General features: G+C 37.5%; 1 protein-coding gene across 2 annotated transcripts in view; it reads left to right on the plus strand.

Moving 5' to 3' along the window:
• Positions 1–26,402, plus strand: part of LOC133631550 (guanine nucleotide exchange factor VAV3-like) — a 147,367-nt gene that overhangs the window by 101,999 nt on the left and 18,966 nt on the right. For both annotated transcript variants that reach the window (XM_062023855.1, XM_062023856.1), the window contains 4 exons: positions 169–203; positions 1,627–1,743; positions 22,420–22,507; positions 23,971–24,100. In XM_062023855.1, coding sequence (XP_061879839.1) covers positions 169–203; positions 1,627–1,743; positions 22,420–22,507; positions 23,971–24,100 — 370 coding nt within the window. The remainder of the gene's footprint in view (positions 1–168; positions 204–1,626; positions 1,744–22,419; positions 22,508–23,970; positions 24,101–26,402) is intronic.

A 26,402-nucleotide genomic window follows, 5' to 3' on the forward strand; every position in this document is an offset into this window, starting at 1 on the left:
GATGTCTGAGCCAAGAGATCTGCCTTTCCATTACATTTTTCCTGCCTCTGTCGAGGTTTTTGTTTTAGCTCCCAGAATGTGGCTTGAATATCGCATTACCAGCAACGACCTCTACCTTTCCAGTGCAATGAATAGCAAAAAATAACTACGTTTATTTTTCTGTGCCAGCTCCCGAAGCCCGTGGATTACTCGGCACAGCTCTGGTAAGTGATAAAAAACAAAGACCGGCAATAACAACTTGTTTTGTTCTTGTTTGTTTTCTGTCGGCAGTGAAAAGTTAAAGGCCTACTGAAATGAAATGTTTTTATTTAAACGGGGATAGCAGATCCATTCTGTGTGTCATACTTGATCATTTCGCGATATTGCCATATTTTTGCTGAAAGGATTTAGTAGAGAACATCGACGATAAAGTTTGCATCTTTTGGTCGCTGATAAAAAAAAACCTTGCCTGTACCGGAAGTAGCGTGACGTCACGAGTTGAAAGGCTCCTCACATTTCCTCATTGTTTACACCAGCAGCGAGGGCGATTCGGACCGAAAAAGCGACGATTACCCCATTAATTTGAGCGAGGATGAAAGATTCGTGGATGAGGAACGTGAGAGTGAAGGACTAGAGTGCAGTGCAGGACGCATCTTTTTTCGCTCTGACCGTAGCTTAGCTACAAGCTGGCTCATTGGATTCCACACTCTCTCCTTGTTCTATTGTGGATCACGGATTTGTATTTCAAACCACCTCGGATACTATATCCTCTTGAAAATGAGAGTCGAGAACGCGAAATGGACATTCACAGTGACTTTTATCTCCACGACAATACATCGGCGAAGCACTTTAGCTACGGAGCTAACGTGATAGCATCGTGCTTAAATGCAGATAGAAACAAAAGAAATAAGCCCCGTACTGGAAGGATAGACAGAAAATCAACAATACTATTAAACCATGGACATGTAACTACACAGTTAATACTTTCCAGCCTGGTGAAGCTTAACAATACTGTTGCTAACGACGCCATTGAAGCTAACTTAGCAACGGGACCTCACAGAGCTATGATAAAAACATTAGCGCTCCACCTACGCCAGCCAGCCCTCATCTGCTCATCAACACCCGTGCTCACCTGCGTTCCAGCGATCGACGGAAGGACGAAGGACTTCGCCCGATCATCCGTGCAGTCGGCGGCTAGCGTTGGATAGCGCGTCTGCTATCCAAGTCAAAGTCCTCCTGGTTGTGTTGCTACAGCCAGCCGCTAATACACCGATCCCACCTACAACTTTCTTCTTTGCAGTCTCCATTGTTCATTAAACAAATTGCAAAAGATTCACCAACACAGATGTCCAGAATACTGTGGAATTTTGAGATGAAAACAGAGCTTTTTTGTATTGGATTCAATGGTGTCCGAATACTTCCGTTTAACTATTGACGTCACACGCATCATCATACCGAGACGTTTTCAACCGGAAGTTTAGCGGGAAATTTAAAATTGCACTTTATAAGTTAACCCGGCCGTATTGGCATGTGTTGCAATGTTAAGATTTCATCATTGATATATAAACGATCGGACTGCGTGGTCGGTAGTAGTGGCTTTCAGTAGGCCTTTAAGTGCGCAGTTGTTTGTATTTACGGGTGGTTCAGGTTTGCAGGGCCGATGGAGAGGTACCAGGCCGAGGTGGAGCTTCAGGACCAAGGAAACAGCACCTATCTGGTTCGGCACAGGAGTAAAGAGTGCACAGAGTACGCCATCAGTATAAAGTAAGTCGTTGCATAGCTCGGGCTACTGAAGTCGTGGAACCAGTTCTGAAATTTAAAATAATGTTTTTCAGGCTTATTTATTCCCAGACTTCCTAGAAGGATCCATGTTTGACAACACTTCCTTTTAGGATACTTTCTTGATTAAAGTCTACGGATGTTCTCATTCATCCAAGTCATTGTGTTCTCAGGGCATTTTGATTGATTGATTGATTGATTGATTGAAACTTTTATTAGTAGATTGCACAGTACAGTACATATTCCGTACAATTGACCACTAAATGGTAACGCCCGAATAAGTTTTTCAACTAGTTTAAGTCGGGGTCCACGTTAATCAATTCATGGTACAAATATATAATATCAGCATAATACAGTCATCAAATCTGGGTGGTAGAGGTGAACAGCACATAGTCTAGGGTTGTAGTTGCCTGGATGTGTTGTTTTGGTGCGGTTTTGAAGGAGGATAGAGATGCACTTTCTTTTACACCTGTTGGGAGTGCATTCCATATTGATGTAGCATAGAAGGAGAATGAGTTAAGACCTTTGTAAGACCATTCACTAGATCGCAGCTGGACTGGTCAGTTTGTCTTGCCTTTCGCCGAGCAGTTCATGCTCATAGTGTAGTTTCTGTATTAAACTTCCTGGATAGATCCGTGGTGGAAAGATCTGTTGTAGATAGGTCATTGTTGGATTGGATTTCTTGGATGGATCCATTTTTGACCTGCGGATTGGATCCAAGTTCAACTACCGTATTTTTCGGAGTATAAGTCGCTCCGGAGTATAAGTCGCACCGGCCGAAAATGCATAATAAAGAAGGAAAAAAACATATATAAGTCGCACTGGAGTATAAGTCGCATTTTTGGGGGAATGTATTTGATAAAAGCCAACACCAAGAATAGACATTTGAAAGGCAATTTAAAATAAATAAAGAATAGTGAACAACAGGCTGAATAAGTGTACGTTATATGAGGCATAAATAACCAACTGAGAAGGTGCCTGGTATGTTAACGTAACATATTATGGTAAGTGTCATTCAAATAACTATAACATATAGAACATGCTATACGTTTACCAAACAATCTGTCACTCCTAATCGCTAAATCCCATGAAATCTTATACGTCTAGTCCAGGGGTCGGCAACCCAAAATGTTGAAAGAGCCATATTGGACCAAAAATACAAAAACAAATCTGTCTGGAGCCGCAACAAATTATAAGCCATATTACATACAGATAGTGTGTCATGAGATATACATTGAATTAAGATGACTTAAAGGAAACTAAATGAGCTCAAATATAGCTACAAATGAGGCATAATGATGCAATATGTACATATAGCTAGCCTAAATAGCATGTTAGCATCGATTAGCTTGCAGTCATGCAGTGACCAAATATGTTTGATTAGCACTCCACACAAGTCAATAACATCAACAAAACTCACCTTTGTGTATTCACGCACAACGTTAAAAGTCTGGTGGACAAAATGAGACAGAAAAAGAAGTGGCATAAAACACGTCCTAGAAAGTCGGAGAAAGTTATACATGTAAACAAACTACGGTGAGTTCAAGGACCGCCAAAATTAGTAGGACAAAACGGCGCTCGCCAAATACTCGAATCAGTGAAGCATGTTTAATATAAACAGTGTGCTTTATAACAATTAGGGAGGTTTGTGTCATGTTTGTCCTCCTACAGAAACCTAATTAAAACAAAAAATATCTTTTATCCATTTTTCATACATTTTTGAAAAAGCTTCAGAGAGCCACTAGGGCGGTGCTAAAGAGCCGCATGCGGCTCTAGAGCCGCGGGTTGCCGACCCCTGAGTTGAGTTGAGTTGAGTTTGAGTTTATTTCGAACATGCAAGCATACAACATGATACATCACAATTTCCAGTTTCTCTTTTCAACATGTTTGAAAAGGAGTAGGAAGAAGCAGAGCTTATTTAATCCTACCCCTTTTCTTTTACATAACAGTTGCTAAACTTTTTTGTTCACTTCCTGTTCTCAATTTATTCACAATGTACTCCATAAGTAATCACAATCAAAATAAATAGATAAATAATAATTGGTGAAGTAAGTTACATTCCATATGGTGAGATAAGTAAGATTATTTTGAGAGTGAAAGAATGGATGAATTAAATACATTCAGAATGTTTATCATGGTTCTTCTTCTTTGTACTTTGTAAACACTAAGTTTGAAGAGTTTCTTGAAGTGGATCATATTAGAACATTGTTTGATTGCTTTGCTTAATCCATTCCATCATTTAATTCCACATACTGATATACTGAAGGTCTTAAGTGTTGTACGTGCGTACAAATGTTTTAAATTACATTTTTCTCTAAGATTATATTTCTCCTCTTTTTTTGAGAAGAATTGTTGTATATTCTTGGGTAGCAGGTTATAGTTTGCTTTGTGTATAATGTTCGCTGTTTTCAAATTCACTGTTGTGGAATTTCAGTATCTTTGACTCAATAAATAAAGGATTTGTATGCTCTCTATATCCAACATTATGTATTATTCTAACTGATCTTTTTTGTAACACCGTTAATGAATGAAATGTACTTTTGTAATTATTTCCCCATATTTCTACACAGTAACTCAGATATGGTAACACTAGCGAGCAGTAGAGAATATGAAGTGATTTTTTGTCTAGAACATGTTTTGCTTTATTCATTATTGACGTGTTTCTTGCTACTTTATGTTGTATATTTTTTACATGAGATTTCCAGTTCAATTTATCATCAATCATTATACCTAGAAATTTGGTTTCATTTACTCTTTCAATTACTTTTCCGTCTATTTGTATTTGTGTTTGACTTTCTCTTCTACTGTTACTGGTCTAGTCTGTTACGTGAATGAGCTAAATATTATTTGATATTTGACGGTAATGTGTTAATAATTTCACACATAAGTCGCTCCTGAAAAAACTATGAAAAAAACTGCGATTTATAGTCCGAAAAATACGGTAAATTGCCTGGAAGGATCTGCTTTTATCTGAACTAGCTTAATGGATCAGTGATCAGAGTTGGACTGATCGTCCATTGGATTGGATTTCTAGAATGGATCCACATATGACGAATGCTCGTTCTGGATTTGACTTACAGGCTGGATCCAGTTTCTTCTAGGATTTGTTTTTGACTGCCAAAACAGATTGGATTTCATTGGATTTTCTAGATGCCATTCTTAATTTGACTTGCAGGGTTGTATCCAGATTTAAACTGTCTCCCTTTGATATGCTTGACAGGGATCCGGTATTAATCTGTTCTACCTTGATCTTCATGGAGCCATTACTGTTTGATTGGACATTCCAGTTTGGAAAAGGGTTTGACTCAATCTTCTGAATCCATTCTCAATTGGATTTTCTGGATGTTTTCAATCTTGACTGAACTGGGCCGTACTTATCAAGCTTCTCAGAATTACTCCTAAGAAGTCTGCTAAGAGTTGACTTAAGAGTAAATAAATTCTTCGCTGAAAGCTGCACTTAAAAGTTAGTTATCAAGCATCTTACTCACACTTTCAGCGAAGTGTAGGACTGAATCTTAAGTGTCACACTCAGAGCTGAATTACGACATTACCATGTGCCGTAAATGGAATTTTAGGTGACGTCATTTCTGTGTCCATAAAAATGACCAATCACGGAAGGGAATCCGTTGTCTAAGAATAAAGAAATATCTTGGAAATATTTAAGTGGACAATGGGAGTGTATATTTTGACAATAAACTACAAAATAATACAAAACAAAGTAGTCCCCGCCGGCACTCACGCTACCGCCCCCTCTCTTCTCTTCTCTCGCCCACACACTCACTGACGTCACTCACCTCACGGCCACACACATACGCTACTGTCATAACATTTTCTTTCCAATTCATTAATTAGGCAACTAATTTGAAACTGGTGTGGGTGGCTCTATATATACTAGCCCACTGCAGACACATGCAGAAATCAACATGGAATCGAAAAGTATTAAATCTGTGACAAAAATAATACCCGCTCTGTCTAAACGATACCGTTTGATCAGCTGCTCGTCATCAAACAAATCCAGGACATCGTTCCGCTCCCTGAATGTTCGCGCACGTCTCTCTCGCCTCAGTGCCATCCCCTGCTGGCAACTCCTAACCACTTAAGACACCTCTGAAGGTCTCTTAAATATCGTGGAGAGTAGGAGTGATTCTTAGACTTAAGAACGTTGATAAAAAAGCTTTTATTCTTAAGTTTGAGAGTAGGACTAAATTTCGCAAATTCTCAGGACTTAAGTGTAAAATGGCACTCTAAGAAGCTTGATAAGTACGGCCCCTGGTCTTTATTGGACTTTCTGTTTGACTGGAAGATCATGATTTTGTAGTTCTGCAGGACTTTGAATAGATGAAGAAGCAACGATGTCGGTAAGAATGTTAATCAGATTGAGAACACTTCGAATATTCTTTATTCGTCTTCTTATTAGTGATGTCAGCTCGAGTCAACCATAACAGCTAAATTGCAAAGCATTTCCCATATTGTTCTGCGCAGTGTGAAGGATTGAGGGGCTTTCTATGTAGTACATTATGGTAGGAAGCTAGTGTAGATAATTGATTCAGCAGGCAAACAATTCATTAGTCAAGGTTAGCACATTATGCTGCACTGCTTCACTCTTTACGTGGTGCTCAGCCCTAGATGCTATTATGCAAAACACAATAGAGACGAACTGCCTGCTGCTTGAGGTGCTCATAGAAAAATCAGTGGATTACCCACAAAAGATTTTAATTTCCCACCGACTGTTTGTGTCTTTTTCTTAGGGCTTTGCATACTGATGATGTACGCGCTCCTCTCTGACAAAACATTTATTTTATTTCACACAATTCTGCACCCAGAGCACTTGGTATTATTCTTTGTTTGTTTTATTTTTTAAAAGCGTGACTTTTTTTTAAAAGAAAGCACTTAATGATCCTTCGTTTTTCGTAATTGTAAGTGTGAATCGCAAATAACTACATTATGTTATGTTATATACAATATACTGCAAAAAGTCAGTGTTCAAAAACAAAAATTAGTTAGAGTTTTTTGCTGTTTTCCTGTGTGTAGTGTTTTAGTTATCGTCTTGCGCTCCTATTTTGGTGGCTTTTTCTCTTTTTTTGGTATTTTCCTGTAGCAGTTTCATGTCTTCCTTTGAGCGATATTTCCCGCATCTACTTTGTTTTAGCAATCAAGAATATTTCAGTTGTTTTTACCCTTCTTTGTGGGGACATGTCATGTCATGTCCGGATGTACATTGTCTTTGCTCCACAGTAAGTCTTTGCTGTCGTCCAGCATTCTGTTTTTGTTTACGTTTGTAGCCAGTTCAGTTTTGGATTTGTTCCGCATAGCCTTCCCTACACTGCAAAAAGTCAGTGCTCAAAAACAAGAAAAAAAATACAAAAATTAGGGGTATTTTATTTGAACTAAGCAAAATTATCTGCCAATAGAACAAGAAAATTCGTCTTGTCAAGACTTTCCAAAACAAGTCAAATTAGCTAACCTCAATGAACCCAAAAATACCTTAAAATAAGTATATTCTCACTAATAACTTGTGCACTTTTCTTGGTAGAAAAACAACAACCTTTTTGCTCAATATGTTGAAAAATATTCTTAAATAAGTAAATGCTAGTGCCATTATCTTGACATAATGATATGCGCTCGGCATCATGATTTTTTTTTTTCATGCTTGAAATAAGAAATGATTACTTTAAAAAAGTAGTTTTCTACTTGTGAGTGTTGATGACACAGCTTTGCAACAGTTGATATTCTAGTTTCAAGCATGTTTTACTCAATATAGGTCATCAAATCTCAGCAACAAGCTGTAATATCTTACTGAGATCATTTAGGACCAAAACCCTTAAAACAAGTAAAACACTCTAACATAAAAATCTGCTTAGTCAGAAGAATGATCTTATCAGACAGAAAATAAGCAAATATAACCCTTATTTGAGATATTTCATCTTACTTAGATGTCAGTTTTTGCAGTGAAAAGTATTCATCCAGAAAAGTGTTTATATATTTACTTGCATGACAAAATATGTTACTGTCCTATTTCTGCATGGAACGTTTAGTGGGCCACTTTTCCAGAATATTCTTATTTTGTTTATTCTGGACAACCAGTGTCCTCTACAGTAGACATGTATTTTGTCAAAGTTACAGAGGTTTTTTTTTTTAGCGAAAAAGCTAGTCAAAGATCATCTATATGACAGCACTCTCGTGTTTTTAAGCATCTGCTGCAAAAATGTGAGTCTCTGACATGTTTTTTTTTTAACTGAACCCGCCAGTTGAATAGCCCACGTAATGAAATAGAGTGGACCTAAAATGGAACCACGAGGAACACACTGCAAAAAGTCAGTGTTCAAAAACAAGAACAAAACATACAAAAATTTGGGGTATTTTATTTGAACTAAGCAAAATTATCTGCCAATAGGACAAGAAAAGTTGGCTTGTCAAGACTTTCCAAAACAAGTAAAATTAGCTAACCTCAATGAACCCAAAAATACCTTAAAATAAGTATATTCTCACTAATAAGAAGTGCACTTTTTTTGGTAGAAAAAAAACAACCTTTTTGCTCAATATGTTGAAAAATATTCTTAAATGAAGTAAATGCTAGTGCCATTATCTTGACTTAATGATATGCATACATCATGATTTTTTTTTTCATGCTTGAATAAGAAATTATTACTTTAAAAAAGTAGTTTTATACTTGTGAGTGTTTAGGGGGCCACTTTTCCAGAATATTCTTATTTTGTTTATTCTGGACAACCAGTGTCCTCTACAGTAGACATGTATTTTGTCAAAGTTACAGAGGTTTTTTTTTTTAGCGAAAAAGCTAGTCAAAGATCATCTATATGACAGCACTCTCGTGTTTTTAAGAATCTGCTGCAAAAATGTGAGTCTCTGACATGTTTTTTTTTTAACTGAACCCGCCAGTTGAATAGCCCACGTAATGAAATAGAGTGGACCTAAAATGGAACCTTGAGGAACACACTGCAAAAAGTCAGTGTTCAAAAACAAGAACAAAACATACAAAAATGAGGGGTATTTTATTTGAACTAAGCAAAATTATCTGCCAATAGGACAAGAAAAGTTGGCTTGTCAAGACTTTCCAAAACAAGTCAAATTACTGTAGCTAACCCCAATGAACCCCAAAATACCTTAAAATAAGTATATTCTCACTAATAAGAAGTGCACTTTTTTTGGTAGAAAAAAAACAACCTTTTTGCTCAATATGTTGAAAAATATTCTTAAATGAAGTAAATGCTAGTGCCATTATCTTGACTTAATGATATGCATACATCATGATTTTTTTTTCATGCTTGAATAAGAAATTATTACTTTAAAAAAGTAGTTTTATACTCGTGAGTGTTTAGGGGGCCACTTTTCCAGAATATTCTCATTTTGTTTATTCTGGACAACCAGTGTCCTCTACAGTAGACATGCATTTTGTCAAAGTTACAGAGGGTTTTTTTTTTTTAGCGAAAAAGCTAGTCAAAGATCATCTATATGACAGCACTCTCGTGTTTTTAAGAATCTGCTGCAAAAATGTGAGTCTCTGACATGTTTTTTTTTTAACTGAACCCGCCAGTTGAATAGCCCACGTAATGAAATAGAGTGGACCTAAAATGGAACCTTGAGGAACACACTGCAAAAAGTCAGTGTTCAAAAACAAGAACAAAACATACAAAAATGAGGGGTATTTTATTTGAACTAAGCAAAATTGTCTGCCAATAGAACAAGAAAAGTTGGCTTGTCAAGACTTTCCAAAACAAGTAAAATTAGCTAACCTCAATGAACCCCAAAATACCTTAAAATAAGTATATTCTCACTAATAAGAAGTGCACTTTTTTTGGTAGAAAAAAAACAACCTTTTTGCTATAAATATGTTGAAAAATATTCTTAAATGAAGTAAATGCTAGTGCCATTATCTTGACTTAATGATATGCATACATCATGATTTTTTTTTTACGCTTGAATAAGAAATTATTACTTTAAAAAAGTAGTTTTATACTTGTGAGTGTTTAGGGGGCCACTTTTCCAGAATATTATTATTTTGTTTATTCTGGACAACCAGTGTCCTCTACAGTAGACATGTATTTTGTCAAAGTTACAGAGGTTTTTTTTTTTTAGCGAAAAAGCTAGTCAAAGATCATCTATATGACAGCACTCTCGTGTTTTTAAGAATCTGCTGCAAAAATGTGAGTCTCTGACATGTTTTTTTTTTAACTGAACCCGCCAGTTGAATAGCCCACGTAATGAAATAGAGTGGACCTAAAATGGAACCTTGAGGAACACACTGCAAAAAGTCAGTGTTCAAAAACAAGAACAAAAAATACAAAAATGAGGGGTATTTTATTTGAAATAAGCAAAATTATCTGCCAATAGAACAAGAAAATTTGGCTTGTCAAGACTTTCCAAAACAAGTCAAATTAGCTAACCTCAATGAACCCAAAAATACCTTAAAATAAGTATATTCTCACTAATAACAAGTGCACATGTTGAAAAATATTCTTAAATGAAGTAAATGCTAGTGCCTTTATCTTGACTTAATGATATGCATACATCATGATTTTTTTTTTCATGCTTAAATAAGAAATGATTACTTTAAAAAAGTAGTTTTATACTTGTGAGTGTTGATGACACAGCTTTGCAACAGTTGATATTCTAGTTTCAAGCATGTTTTACTCAATATAGGTCATCAAATCTCAGCAACAAGCTGTAATATCTTACTGAGATCATATAGGACCAAAACCCTTAAAACAAGTAAGCAAATATCACCATTATTTGAGATATTTCATCTTACTTAGATGTCAGTTTTTGCAGTGTAGTGAAGGAGAGTTTCCCATAAGAAACAATGTAAACATGAATAATTGGTTCTAGCCTCGAAAAAAGTCCCCGTTTTAGTAAAAGAATGCACACTTGAAGGCACAATAGTGTGCATCAAACAAACACAACAATGGGGTAATGGATTAACAATCTCCTTATTATCGAAACAACACAACTGAACTGTAAAGTCCCTTTGGGGCTCTCAAAAACATTAACAAGCATGTAGCTAAAATAATCAAAACAAATACAACTCTCTTGACCTTCCCGCCCGGGAATGTTTTTTACATGCACCCCTCTCGAGGAGGCGAAACCATTAAAGGCAAAGACTTGATGCGGGGATGGGAGTGGAGAGAGAGAGAGAGGAGGGGGCGGGGAGGAGGGGCAGCATGTTACCGCTCCAAAGGAGAGTCCTCTTCCTCTGAGCAATTAGGAAGGAGATGTTCCCTTCATGACGCCACGAAAAGCCGCAATTTCAAAAGCGGAGCAAACAAACGAGGACAATTATACATTTTTCTCACATTTGGTGCTCATAAACCAGGGGTGTCCAAACTTTTTCCACCGAGGGCCGCACATTGCAAAATCAAAGCTAGCAGGGGCCATTTTTGATGTTTTTTTATTTTAAAAACCAATACAATATATGTATAAAAAATATACATTTAGGCTTCCACTCAGGCTTGAACCCGGGGACCCCAAAGGGTTTTGGTCCAAAAAATATAAAAAATGTGTCATTATTCAGTATTATTATTTGTTATTATTCAAGTTTTTAAATCTCTAGATCAGGGGTCACCAACCTTTTTGAAACCAAGAGCTACTTCTTGGGTAGTGATTAATGCGAAGGGCTACCAGTTTGATACACACTTAAATAAATTGCCAGAAATAGCCAATTTGCTCAATTTACCTTTAACTCTGTTATTATTAATAATTAATGATATTTATCTTTGTGGAAACACTGATCATCTTAATGATTTCTCACAATAAATATATATAGAATCAGATAAATATCAATATGCAACACTTTATTTTTATATTTTCTCTAAGTGCACATTTTTCAAATTGAACATTTTCAAATGATCACTTCTAAGACAGTCTTGTGAAATCACAATATCCCATTTTAACTAGGTAGCCACTAACATTTTTATAAAAGAGGAGAAAACACGAAAAAAATGAACATTTAATTTTGAAACATAGTTTATCTTCAATTTCGACTCTTTAAAATTCAAAATTCAACCGAAAAAAAGGAGATAAAAACTAGCTAATTTGAATCTTTTTGAAAAAATTAAAAAATTAATTTATGGAACATCATTAGTAATTTTTCCTGATTAAGATTAATTTTTGAATTTTGATGACGTGTTTTAAATAGGTTAAAATCCAATCTGCACTTTGTTAGAATATACAACAAATTGGACCAAGCTATATTTCTAACAAAGACAAATCATTATTTCTTCTAGATTTTCAAGAACAATTTTTTTTTAAAGAAATTCAAAAGACTTTGAAATAAGATTTAAATTTGATTCTACAGATTTTCTAGATTTGCCAGAATATTTTTTTGCAATTTTAATCATAATAAGTTTGAAGAAATATTTCACAAATATTCTTCGTCGAAAAAACAGAAGCTAAAATGAAGAATTAAATTAAAATGTATTTATTATTCTTTACAATAAAAAATAAAATAAATACTTGAACATTTATTTAAATTGTCAGGAAAGAAGAGGAAAGAATTTAAAAGGTAAAAAGCTATATGTGTTTAAAAATCCTAAAATCATTTTTAAGGTTGTATTTTGTCTCTAAAATTGTCTTTCTGAAAGTTACAAGAAGCAAAGTAAAAAAATAAATGAATTTATTTAAACAAGTGAAGACCAAGTCTTTAAAATATTTTCTTGGATTTTCAAATTCTATTTGAGTTTTGTCTCTCTTAGAATTAAAAATGTCGAGCAAAAAAATAGAGGCAGCTCACTGGTAAGTGCTGCTATTTGAGCTATTTTTTAGAACAGGCCAGCGGGCGACTCATCTGGACCTTACGGGCGACCTGGTGCCCGCGGGCACCGCCTTGGTGACCCCTGCCATACATAGACATATCCATACATCTGCAGGTTGAATTATTTAGGACTCACTCCAACTAAGACCAAATCCAAGAATTCAAATAAGATCCCTCAAGATGGTCGTCACGAATGGCCCTTTTGCGATAACGAAACTTCACGAGGAGAGCGCCCTCTAATCGAGTGGAGCCGTGGAGTGGTCAGGTTTGTGTCGTGAGTGATACGCCTTGAGAGGGAGAAGGAGGGCGGACCCGAACGTGTCTCATCTGTCTTTATGTGTTATGCAGCACATAACTCAGTAGGCATCAATAATAGATCCTGCAGCATGTATTTATAATGTATCAGTGAATTGGCAAATCTGCACCGGGGAGATTTACAACGCGTTCGACATGCCGGAGACCTTACAATGCACAGAATGGAACACATTGCTTTGTTCCATTCCAAGGTTAGCCGCCATCACGCTCCAACGCCTGGGGACGTCCTCACTTGTCGTCGAGGTGCCACAGCAGAACAACGCAAGGGCTCTGGTCCTTTTCCCGTGAAGTTCACCGATAATTTATCGCTGCTATGATGAGTCAAAGCTAAATATTAAGCAGGCAAATAAAATCACAAATCTGCGACACTGCGTCACTTCGTCTTCTAATCTGTACGTACGTTCATGGTTGGGGGTCTTCTTAATGCAGACTTGAAGTCAATGGTGGTAGCCAACAATACCTCAAATGGTCTGACATCAACTTACATACTTACTTACTTACTCCTGCTGGCCCCACTATGGACTGGACTCTCACTATTATATTAGATCCACTCTGGACTGGACTCTCACTATTATATTAGATCCACTATGGACTGGACTCTCACTATTATGTTAGATCCACTATGGACTGGACTCTCACACTATTATGTTAGATCCACTATGGACTGGACTCTCACTATTATGTTAGATCCACTATGGACTGGACTCTCACTATTATGTTAGATCCACTATGGACTGGACTCTCACACTATTATGTTAGATCCACTATGGACTGGACTCTCACTATTATGTTAGATCCACTATGGACTGTACTCTCACTATTATGTTAGATCCACTATGGACTGGACTCTCACACTATTATGTTAGATCCACTATGGACTGGACTCTCACTATTATGTTAGATCCACTATGGACTGGACTCTCACTATTATGTTAGATCCACTATGGACTGTACTCTCACTATTATGTTAGATCCACTATGGACTGGACTCTCACACTATTATGTTAGATCCACTATGGACTGGACTCTCACTATTATGTTAGATCCACTATGGACTGTACTCTCACTATTATGTTAGATCCACTATGGACTGGACTCTCACTATTATATTAGATCCACTATGGACTGGACTCACACTATTATGTTAGATCCACTATGGACTGGACTCTCACTATTATGTTAGATCCACTATGGACTGGACTCTCACACTATTATGTTAGATCCACTATGGACTGGACTCTCACTATTATGTTAGATCCACTATGGACTGGACTCTCACTATTATGTTAGATGCACTATGGACTGTACTCTCACTATTATGTTAGATCCACTATGGACTGGACTCTCACTATTATATTAGATCCACTATGGACTGGACTCACACTATTATGTTAGATCCACTATGGACTGGACTCTCACTTTTATATTAGATCCACTATGGACTGGACTCTCACTATTATGTTAGATCCACTATGGACTGGACTCTCACTATTATGTTAGATCCACTATGGACTGGACTCTCACTATTATGTTAGATCCACTACTGACTGGACTCTCACTATTATGTTAGATCCACTATGGACTGGACTCTCACTATTATGTTAGATCCACTGTGGACTGGACTCTCACTATTATGTTAGATGCACTATGGACTGGACTCTCACTATTATGTTAGATCCACTATGGACTGGACTCTCACACTATTATGTTAGATCCACTATGGACTGGACTCTCACTATTATGTTAGATCCACTATGGACTGGACTCTCACTATTATGTTAGATCCACTATGGACTGGACTCTCACTATTATGTTAGATCCACTATGACTGGACTCTCACTATTATGTTAGATCCACTATGGACTGGACTCTCACACTATTATGTTAGATCCACTATGGACTGGACTCTCACTATTATGTTAGATCCACTATGGACTGGACTCTCACTATTATGTTGGATCCACTATGGACTGGACTCTCACTATTATGTTAGATCCACTATGGACTGGACTCTCACTATTATGTTAGATCCACTATGGACTGGACTCTCACACTATTATGTTAGATCCACTATGGACTGGACTCTCACTATTATGTTAGATCCACTATGGACTGGACTCTCACTATTATGTTAGATCCACTATGGACTGGCCTCTCACTATTATGTTAGATCCACTATGGACTGGACTCTCACTATTATGCTAGATCCACTATGGACTGGACTCTCACACTATTATGTTAGATCCACTATGGACTGGACTCTCACTATTATGTTAGATCCACTACTGACTGGACTCTCACTATTATGTTAGATCCACTATGGACTGGACTCTCACTATTATATTAGATCCACTATGGACTGGACTCTCACACTATTATGTTAGATCCACTATGGACTGGACTCTCACTATTATATTAGATCCACTATGGACTGGACTCTCACACTATTATGTTAGATCCACTATGGACTGGACTCTCACTATTACGCTAGATCCACTATGGACTGGACTCTCACACTATTATGTTAGATCCACTATGGACTGGACTCTCACTATTACGCTAGATCCACTATGGACTGGACTCTCACTATTATATTAGATCCACTATGGACTGGACTCTCACACTATTATGTTAGATCCACTATGGACTGGACTCTCACTATTACGCTAGATCCACTATGGACTGGACTCTCACTATTATATTAGATCCACTATGGACTGGACTCTCACACTATTATATTAGATCCACTATGGACTGGACTCTCACACTATTATGTTAGATCCACTATGGACTGGACTCTCACACTATTATGTTAGATCCACTATGGACTGGACTCTCACTATTACGCTAGATCCACTATGGACTGGACTCTCACAGTATTATGTTAGATCCACTATGGACTGGACTCTCACTATTACGCTAGATCCACTATGGACTGGACTCTCACAGTATTATGTTAGATCCACTATGGACTGGACTCTCCTAATATTATGTTAGATCCACTGTGGACTGGACTCTCACACTATTATGTTAGATCCACTATGGACTGGACTCTCACTATTATGTTAGATCCACTATGGACTGGACTCTCACAGTATTATGTTAGATCCACTATGGACTGGACTCTCACTATTATGTTAGATCCACTATGGACTGGACTCTCACACTATTATGTTAGATCCACTATGGACTGGACTCTCACTATTATGCTAGATCCACTATGGACTGGACTCTCCTAATATTATGTTAGATCCACTGTGGACTGGACTCTCACTATTATGTTAGATCCACTATGGACTGGACTCTCACACTATTATGTTAGATCCACTATGGACTGGACTCTCACACTATTATGTTAGATCCACTATGGACTGGACTGTCACACTATTATGTTAGATCCACTATGGACTGGACTCTCACACTATTATGCTCGATCCACTATGGACTGGACTCTCACACTATTATGTTAGATCCACTATGGACTGGACTGTCACACTATTATGTTAGATCCACTATGGACTGGACTCTCACACTATTATGTTAGATCCACTATGGACTGGACTCCCACTATTATGTTAGATCCACAATGGACTGGACTCTCCTAATATTATGTTAGATCCACTGTGGACTGGACTCTCACTATTATGTTAGATCCACTATGGACTGGACTCTCACACTATTATGTTAGGTCCACTATGGACTGGACTCTCACACTATTATGTTAGATCCACTATGGACTGGACTATCACACTATTATGTTAGATCCACTATGGACTGGACTGTCACACTATTATGCTAGATCCACTATGGACTGGACTCTCACACTATTATGTTAGATCCACTATGGACTGGACTGTCACACTATTATGTTAGATCCACTATGGACTGGACTCTCACTATAATGCTAGATCCACTGGACTCTCACACTATTATGTTAGATCCACTATGGACTGGACTCTCACACTGTTATGTTAGATCCACTATGGACTGGACTCTCACACTACTATGTTAGATCCACTATGGACTGGACTCTCACTATTATGTTAGATCCACTATGGACTGTACTCTCACTATTATGCTAGATCCACTATGGACTGGACTCTCACACTATTATGCTAGATCCACTATGGACTGGACTCTCACACTATTATGTTAGATCCACTATGGACTGGACTCCCACTATTATGTTAGATCCACAATGGACTGGACTCTCCTAATATTATGTTAGATCCACTGTGGACTGGACTCTCACTATTATGTTAGATCCACTATGGACTGGACTCTCACACTATTATGTTAGGTCCACTATGGACTGGACTCTCACACTATTTTGTTAGATCCACTATGGACTGGACTCTCACACTATTATGTTAGATCCACTATGGACTGGACTCTCACACTATTATGCTAGATCCACTATGGACTGGACTCTCACACTACTATGTTAGATCCACTATGGACTGGACTGTCACACTATTATGTTAGATCCACTATGGACTGGACTCTCACTATAATGCTAGATCCACTGGACTCTCACACTATTATGTTAGATCCACTATGGACTGGACTCTCACAATATTATGTTAGATCCACTATGGACTGGACTCTCACTATTATGTTAGATCCACTATGGACTGGACTCTCACTATTATGTTAGATCCACTATGGACTGGACTCTCACTATTATGTTAGATCCACTATGGACTGTACTCTCACACTATTATGTTAGATCCACTATGGACTGGACTCTCACTATTATATTAGATCCACTATGGACTGGACTCTCACTATTATGTTAGATCCACTATGGACTGGACTCTCACTATTATGTTAGATCCACTACTGACTGGACTCTCACTATTATGTTAGATCCACTATGGACTGGACTCTCACTATTATGTTAGATCCACTGTGGACTGGACTCTCACACTATTATGTTAGATCCACTATGGACTGGACTCTCACTATTATGTTAGATCCACTATGGACTGGACTCTCACTATTATGTTAGATCCACTGTGGACTGGACTCTCACACTATTATGTTAGATCCACTATGGACTGGACTCTCACTATTATGTTAGATCCACTATGGACTGGACTCTCACTATTATGTTAGATCCACTATGGACTGGACTCTCACTATTATATTAGATCCACTATGGACTGGACTCTCACTATTATGTTAGATCCACTATGGACTGGACTCTCACTATTATGTTAGATCCACTACTGACTGGACTCTCACTATTATGTTAGATCCACTATGGACTGGACTCTCACTATTATGTTAGATGCACTATGGACTGTACTCTCACTATTATGTTAGATCCACTATGGACTGGACTCTCACTATTATGTTAGATCCACTATGGACTGGACTCTCACTATTATGTTAGATCCACTATGGACTGGACTCTCACTATTATGTTAGATCCACTATGGACTGGACTCTCACAGTATTATGTTAGATCCACTATGGACTGGACTCTCCTAATATTATGTTAGATCCACTGTGGACTGGACTCTCACTATTATGTTAGATCCACTATGGACTGGACTCTCACTATTATGTTAGATCCACTATGGACTGGACTCTCACACTATTATGTTAGATCCACTATGGACTGGACTCTCACACTATAATGTTAGATCCACTATGGACTGGACTCTCACACTATAATGTTAGATCCACTATGGACTAGACTCTCACACTATTATGTTAGATCCACTATGGACTGGACTCTCACACTATTATCTTAGATCCACTATGGACTGGACTCTCACACTATTATATTAGATCCACTATGGACTGGACTCTCACACTATTATGTTAGATCCACTATGGACTGGACTCTCACACTATTATATTAGATCCACTATGGACTGGACTCTCACACTATTATGTTAGATCCACTATGGACTGGACTCTCACACTATTATGCTAGATCCACTATGGACTGGACTCTCACACTATTATGTTAGATCCACTATGGACTGGACTCTCACACTATTATGTTAGATCCACTATGGACTGGACTCTCACACTATTATGTTAGATCCACTATGGACTGGACTCTCACACTATTATGCTAGATCCACTATGGACTGGACTCTCACACTATTATGTTAGATCCACTATGGACTGGACTCTCACACTATTATGTTAGATCCACTATGGACTGGACTCTCACTATTATGTTAGATCCACTATGGACTGTACTCTCACTATTATGCTAGATCCACTATGGACTGGACTCTCACACTATTATGTTAGATCCACTATGGACTGGACTCTCACAATATTATGCTAGATCCACTCGACGTCCATTGCACCGGTCCCCCAGGGGGTGGGGGTCCCCACATCTGCAGTCCCCTCTAAGGTTTCTCATTGTCCCATTGAGTTGAGTTTTTCCTTGCCCTGATGTGGGGTTGGAGCCGAGGATGTCGTTGTGGCTTGTGCAGCCCTTTGGCATATTTTGATAACTGAACCAACTCAAGCGGTGGAAAATGGATGGTTGGATTTTTAATTAAATATAATACTGTATTTTACACTCATTTGACCTGTCACCTGGATTATAACAGAAAGCTACGATACACTTTTTGTTTTTCAAGCTGATACCCATAACTTCTTGTTTTTCACTGACAACTGATAACTTATCTATATATCGTGCAAAGGTTTGTTTATTCCAGCAATTACATTTACAAGGTGAATCTAAAATAGGACATCGGCTCATAACATGCAACTGAAAATATTTCGAGACTTTTTTTTTTTTTTTTGGCCTGCTCTGTTGCTGGCCGGCCTGCCTGCGTGGGGCCGGTGGCCCTTTGTTTCCTGGGCACCGCACCTGCTGTTTTGGGTATGGCTATGTGGGTGGCTGGGGCCTTACTTTGGCTCCCGCACATACTGTGAGACAAATATATTGTACATACAAACATATATACACTACTGTTCAAAAGTTTGGGGTCACCCAAACAATTTAGTGGAATAGCCTTCATTTCTAAGAACAAGAATAGACTGTCGAGTTTCAGATGAAAGTTCTCTTTTTATGGCCATTTTGAGCGTTTCATTGACCCCACAAATGTGATGCTCCAGAAACTCAATCTGCTCAAAGGAAGGTCAGTTTTGTAGCTTCTGTAACGAGCTAAACTGTTTTCAGATGTGTGAACATGATTGCACAAGGGTTTTCTAATCATCAATTAGCCTTCTGAGCCAATGAGCAAACACATTGTACCATTAGAACACTGGAGTGATAGTTGCTGGAAATGGGCCTTTATACACCTATGTAGATATTGCACCAAAAACCAGACATTTGCAGCTAGAATAGTCATTTACCACATTAGCAATGTATAGAGTGTATTTCTTTCAAGTTAAGACTAGTTTAAAGTTATCTTCATTGAAAAGTACAGTGCTTTTCCTTCAAAAATAAGGACATTTCAATGTGACCCCAAACTTTTGAACGGTAGTGTACAAAACCCAAAACCAGTGAAGTTGGCACGTTGTGTAAACGGTAAATAAAAACAGAATACAATGATTTGCAAATCCTTTTCAACTTATATTCAATTCAATAGACTGCAAAGACGAGATACTTCATGTTCAAACTGGTAAACGTTGTTATTTTTTTGGCAAATATTAGCTATTTGGAATTTGATGCCTGCAACATGTTTCAAAAAAAGCTGGCACAAGTGGCAACAAAGACTGGGAAAGTTGAGGAATGCTCGTCAAACACTTATTTGGAACATCCCACAGGTGTGCAGGCTAATTGGGAACAGGCGGGTGCCATGATTGGGTATAAAAGCAGGATGGGGCGAGGGTCACCACTCTGTGAACAAGAGAAATCACTGCACGCAAGCGGCATGGCCAAAAACCAACATTGAATGCCCGTGACCTTGGCACTGCGTCAAAAAGAGACATCGGTGTGTAAAGGATATCACCACATGGGCTCAGGAACACTTCAGAAAAACCACTGTCAGTAACTGCAGTCTGTAGTTACTGTTAGTGTAAGTTAAAACTCTACTATGCAAAGCGAAAGCCATTTATCAACAACACCCAGAAACGCCGCCGGCTTTTCGGTCCATCTTAGATGAACTCGGGGCCCAGTGAAGCCGGCGGCGTTTCTGGGTGTTGTTGATAAATGGCTTTCGCTTTGCATAGTCGAGTTTTAACTTGCACTTACAGATGTAGCGACAAACTGTAGTTACTGGCAGTGGTTTTTTGAAGTGTTCCTGAGCCCATGTGGTGATATCCTTTACACACTGATGTCACTTTTTGATGCAGTACTGCCTCAGGGGATCGAAGGTCTAACTGGGTTTTGTAGAAACCTCCGCATCCTTGGTAGAAAGAGTTTGGATAAAACTGTTAAATGTTATTTGAATGTTAGTATTTTCAGAACAAAATAAAGAACAATGTTTTCAGCTTTCAACTGATTTTCTATCGACATCTGAGCAAGATTCTTGTTGATTTTGTGAGCAAGTTGTAGAAGTCATGTCTGCAAACCACTTGAAAACATGTTTAGCGGTAATTACAGGTAAATATTTATTGTCCATGTTTTTTCCTATATGAGCCAGTGTTTTTCAACCACTAGTGTGCCGTGAGATAGTCTGGTGTGCCGTGGGAGATGATCTAATTTCACCTATTTGGGTTCAAAATATTTTTTGCAAAGCAGTAATTATAGTCTGCAAATGATGTGTTGTTGTTGAATGTCGGTGCTGTCTAGAGCTCGGCAGAGTAACCGTGTAATACTCTTCCATATCAGTAGGTGGCAGCAGGTAGCTAATTGCTTTGTAGATGTCGGAAACAGCGGTAGGCAGTGCGCAGGTAAAAAGGTATCTAATGCTTAAACCAAAAATAAAGAAAAGGTGAGTGCCCCTAAGAAAAGGCATTGAAGCTTAGGGAAGGATATGCAGAACGAAACTGGCTACAAAGTAAACAAAAACAGAATGCTGGACGACAGCAAAGACTTACTGCGGAGCAAAGACGGCGTCCACAATGTGCATCCGAACGTGACATGACAATCGACAATGTCCCCACAAAGAAGGATAAAAACAACTGAAATATTCTTCATTGCTAAAACAAAGTAGATGCGGGAAATATTGCTCAAAGGAAGACATGAAACTGCTACAGGAAAATACCAAAAAAAGGGAAAAAGCCACCAAAGTAGGAGCGCAAGACAAGAACTAAAACACTACACACAGGAAAACAGCAAAAAAGTCCAAATAAGTCAGGGTGTGATGTGACAGGTGGTGACAGTACACCTACTTTGAGACAAGAGCTATAGTGATGCATGCCTGTTATGGTTTAAAGTCATATCCGACGACAACTTTTTACTGAGTTTCGTTTTTTTATGATTTCTGCTGGAGGTGTTTCTCCGGATTTTTTCCACGCAAAAAAATGTGCCTTGGCTCAAAAAAAAGTTGAAAAACACTGATGTGAGTAAACCCACCGGCAAGGAATCCGCCATGTTTTGAGGCAAGGTGGAGCCAGTGGCTGTAGTGTTGGCGACAGACCTTCGTGACTTTCAACACGGGAGGTTGAAGCGTGTCTTCTTGATTAGCAGCCCATGTCTTATTCATCTCGCTCAGGTTCAACGACAGAGTCAAGCACATTAAGATTCTGACCAAGGATGGCTGCTTCTACCTCGAAGAGAGTCGACTCTTCAAGACCGTGCTGGTAATGCTAGGGGGGGGGGAAATGCACTAGTGCAAATGTTTCCATTTATAGGGTTATAATTAAATTTAAATGATCGGTTGTCAACCATTAGCTAAACACTGAGAATATTATACTACTGTATTTTAGTAAATTATATTTTTTGTAAATATTATATTTTTACATTAATTATTATATTTTTTTATATTAATTAATAGATTTTTTTATAACACTGAGAATATTATACTACTGTATTTTAGTAAATTATATTTTTTGTAAATATTATATTTTTACATTAATTATTATATTTTTTTATATTAATTAATAGATTTTTGTATATTAATTATATATATATATATTAATTTTTTTTACATTAATTATTATATTTTTACATTATATTACTTGTTTTTAATCATGTATTATTTCATATTTTTATACATTTGTTGTTTTTGTTATTAGTTTCATTACCGTATGCTGGATAAATAACAAATACAATTGTTTTAATTCAAAATAGTGCAAATACAAAAAAAATAGAAAAAGGATTTAACAAAAAGCTACACTGCAAAAAGTCAGTGTTCAAAAATAAGAAGAAAAAAATACAAAAATTTGAGGTATTTTATTTGAACTAAGCAAAATAATCTGCCAATAGAACAAGAAAATTCGGCTTGTCAAGACTTTCCAAAACAAGTAAAATGAGCTAACCTCAATGAACCCAAAAACACCTTAAAATAAGTATATTCTCACTAATAACAAGTGCACTTTTCTTGGTAGAAAAAAAATTAGACCTTTTTGCTCAATATGTTAAAAAATATTCTTAAATTGAGTAAATGCTAGTGCCATTATCTTGACATAATGATATGCACATATTATTTTTTTTTTTCATGCTTGAAGTAAGAAATTATTACTTTAAAAAAGTAGTTTTATACTTGTGAGTGTTGATGACACAGCTTTGCAACAATTGATATTCTAGTTTCAAGCATGTTTTACTCAATATAGGTCATCAAATCTCAGCAACAAGCTGTAATATCTTACTGAGATCGTTTAGGACCAAAACCCTTAAAACAAGTAAAACACTCTAACATAAAATCTGCTTAGTGAGAAGAATTATCTTATCGGACAGAAAATAAGCAAATATCACCCTTAGTTGAGATATTTAATTTTACTTAGATTTCAGTTTTTGCAGTGTATAATTGTGCATATGCTGTAAAAATGGACTATTTCCTGTTGACTGAAACTACAACTGAACTAGAATTCCAAATTTGCATTGCAGCTATACAGTAAAAACGACAAAACAAGCTAAAATATAATTGTCACTACTTTTGCACTCAAAGTGTTTTTATTGATTGCACATTGCAATAAAAGCAGTAATTAGTTTTGCATACTTTTTCCACACACAAACATTTGTTTTAATTTTGCTTTCTTTCTTATTGTTTTTTTTTGCTGATTTGTGTTTTTCTTGGTTTTTTTGCGTTTTTGTTTTTTTGCAGGACTTGGTGGAATACTACAAGCAGCACTCGTTAAAAGAAGGCTTCAGCAGTCTCGACACCACTCTGCGGGTCCCTTACCGGGAATTCAACAACGAAAACTCGCCTTGGGCCGTGACCAAGACCGGCAGCGGTAAGTCTGCATCGCAAACTACATCCTGACAGGTGGAAACACTGGGAATTAAACCTAGGGATGTCCTATAATATCGCACTGCCGATATTATCGGCCGATAAATGCTTTAAAATGTAATATCGGAAATTATCGGTTTCAAAAAGTCAAATTTATAATATAATATATACGGCTTTTCACACACACAAGTGAATGCAAGGCATAATTGGCCAACAGCCATACAGGTCACACTGAGGGTGGAAGTATAAACAACTTTAACACTGTTACAAATATGCGCCACACTGTGAACCCACACCAAACAAGAATGACAAACACATTTCGGGAGAACATCCGCACCGTAACACAACATAAACGCAACAGAACAAATACCCAGAACCCCTTGCAGCACTAACTCTTCCGGGACGCTACAATATACAACCCCCCAACCCCGCCCACCTCAACCTCCTCATGCTCTCTCAGGGAGAGCATGTCCCAAATTCCAAGCTGCTGTTTTGAGGCATGTTTTAAAAAAATAATGCGCTTTGTGACTACAATAATAAATATGGCAGTGCCATGTTGGCATTTTTTTTCCATAACTTGAGTTGATTTATTTTGGAAAACCTTGTTACATTGTTTAATGCATCCAGCGGGGCATCACAACAAAATTAGGCATAATAATGTGTTAATTCCACGTCTGTATATATCGGTATCGGTTGATATCGGAATCGGTAATTAAGAGTTGGACAATATCGGAATATCGGATATCGGCAAAAAAGCCATTATCGGACATCTCTAATTAAAACACATCTTCAAAGATTTGAATTAATTTGAGGCGTTTATAGCATAGGATTAGTCGGAGGCCGTATTGTTGTTAATTTTCCACTTTCAGTCGCAACTAATGTACGTTCAATTTGGCAATGACCGCATTCAAATGGATCCTATTTACATGGACCTGCAGCAACACGTGTAATATGCATGCCAGGCCAGTAGAGGGCGATGTGTCTTTTTCACGATATTTACATCTCGTGAAAATTCTTGGATTTTTTTTCCTCCTCTAATGGAAATAACTTGAAAAGTCAAAGGGAGTGTGTGAGATAATTTCATTAAAGACATGACTACATGGGGGGAAAAAAGTGTTTTCAGTCGGAGTATTAGCTTCGAATTTTGCGTGCATGTTTGTGCGACTTGTGTAGCCTAGCAAGCAGATTCCTGAAAGCTGCAAGTGATGCCATCTTGGAAGGAGAAGGTGCGTAAATGAGGTGTTAAGACACTAAGAGTAGGGAATGACGATGCAATAGGCACCCATCCAATTTCTGTAGGAAGCATTTTTATGACAATACTATTAAATCCCTTAAAGGGCCAGTACTATATAACTGATGCAGTTTAGAGTACCGTATTTTCCGGACTATAAAACGCACTTAAAATCCTCAAAACTCGACAGTGCGCCTTGTAAAATGGCACGCCTAATATCAATCAATCAACAGTGGTGGGTTAGTTACTGAAAACCAGTAACTAGTTACAGTTACTAGTTACTTTATTTCAAAAGTAACTCAGTTATTAACTCAGTTACTTACACCAAAAAGTAATGCGTTACTGTGAAAAGTAACTATTTAGTTACTTATATATATATATATATATATATATATATATATATATATATATATATATATATATATATATATATATATATATATATATATATATATATATATATATATGTATATATATATATATATATATGTATGTGTGGGAAAAAATCACAAGACTATTTAATCTCTACAGGCCTGTTTCATGAGGGTTTCCTCAATCGTCAGGAGATTTTAATGGAAGCATTCACATACCATGGTTTATATAGGGCACAGGGCGGGTGGGTACAGGCAGGCGTGGGGGCGTGGTGATTGGCTCATGTGTTACCTAGGAGGTGTTTCCTTCTGTGACGGCATGCTGATACAATTTCGCTGCGCTTGTTGAGGGATGACAAGTCTGGACGGTATATAATAAACAGTTTCTCTTTTAAGCATAGGTTGCATCTTTTATTACCACTGTTGTAGGGTGTGCTGGATGCAAGAATTTGGCATGTTATCGAATATTCAACATTATTGTCTTTGAGGTTCCAAATGTGTTTACTGAGTTCTGTAGTGTTCCGCAAGCTTTTGCTTCTGAAAGAGGCTTTGTGATTGTTCCATCTGGTTTTGAATGCTCCCTCAGTTAATCCTACATATGTGTCGGATGTGTTAATGTCCGTGCGTGTTACCTTTGCTTGGTAAACGACTGATGGTTGTAAGCACCCCCCGTTGAGAGGGCAATCAGGTTTCTTGCGGCAGTT

Source organism: Entelurus aequoreus, linkage group LG16, assembly GCF_033978785.1.
Source record: "Entelurus aequoreus isolate RoL-2023_Sb linkage group LG16, RoL_Eaeq_v1.1, whole genome shotgun sequence".
Taxonomy (NCBI): Eukaryota; Metazoa; Chordata; class Actinopteri; order Syngnathiformes; family Syngnathidae; genus Entelurus; species Entelurus aequoreus.